Source organism: Otolemur garnettii, unplaced genomic scaffold, assembly GCF_000181295.1.
Source record: "Otolemur garnettii isolate 467f Iridium unplaced genomic scaffold, OtoGar3 scaffold00124, whole genome shotgun sequence".
Taxonomy (NCBI): Eukaryota; Metazoa; Chordata; class Mammalia; order Primates; family Galagidae; genus Otolemur; species Otolemur garnettii.
The window spans coordinates 1,609,280-1,609,878 of NW_003852519.1; the positions used below are offsets into that span (position 1 = coordinate 1,609,280).

A 599-nucleotide genomic window follows, 5' to 3' on the forward strand; every position below is an offset into this window, starting at 1 on the left:
GAGCCAAACGTAAGCAATTTAAGATGGTAACTTTTATGTGATGTGTGTTTCAGCATCATTTAAAAGAATGGCTAGAAGAGTAATTCTGTAATAGGTTCTACTGATTTCTATACTTTGTCACATTAGAATGTCTCTCGTTTCTTCTGACTAGGGTCTTTTAGTCCTATGACTAAGAGGCATTGCTAAGAAAGGGAATTTTCCAGTTAACACGAATGAAGAAAAAGACACATGTTCAAGGTAGGGTGGCCAGCAAAATTATAATTACGCTTGGAAGGGCAGTGCTCTGAGGCAGGGTCGAGGTGGATGAAAAGTGCCAGGAAACAGAAGAAGGAGCTGATTCTTCCTTGGTGGTGTGGCTCAGCGGACTTCCCAGTGGCTGATCAGCTCTACGTTACCCAGGATGGTCTTCTGGGGTGTCACCACTCATGTTTCCTGTAGACTCTATACTCCTGCATCTTGCTGGGGGCCCAGTTTAGCCCGTGGGATGAAACACTCTTGCGTGGGATCAACAGGCTGCAAAGAAAGAAATGCCATTGTCAACTTTCTAAGGGGCGGCACCCTGCAGAACTATGTTGGAAGTATTGTCTCACCACCATTGA

General features: G+C 44.9%; 1 protein-coding gene across 2 annotated transcripts in view; it reads right to left on the reverse strand.

Annotated features, from left to right (window-relative positions):
* Positions 1-272: 272 nt before the first annotated feature.
* The window catches only part of GPRC5D (G protein-coupled receptor class C group 5 member D), an 8,304-nt gene continuing 7,977 nt past the window's right edge, over positions 273-599 (reverse strand). The window contains exon 3 of one of the 2 annotated variants that reach the window (XM_003797801.2): positions 273-513. In XM_003797801.2, coding sequence (XP_003797849.1) covers positions 442-513 — 72 coding nt within the window. In that variant the 3' untranslated portion in view covers positions 273-441. The remainder of the gene's footprint in view (positions 514-599) is intronic. The other variant, XM_012810070.1, reaches the window with a different exon arrangement.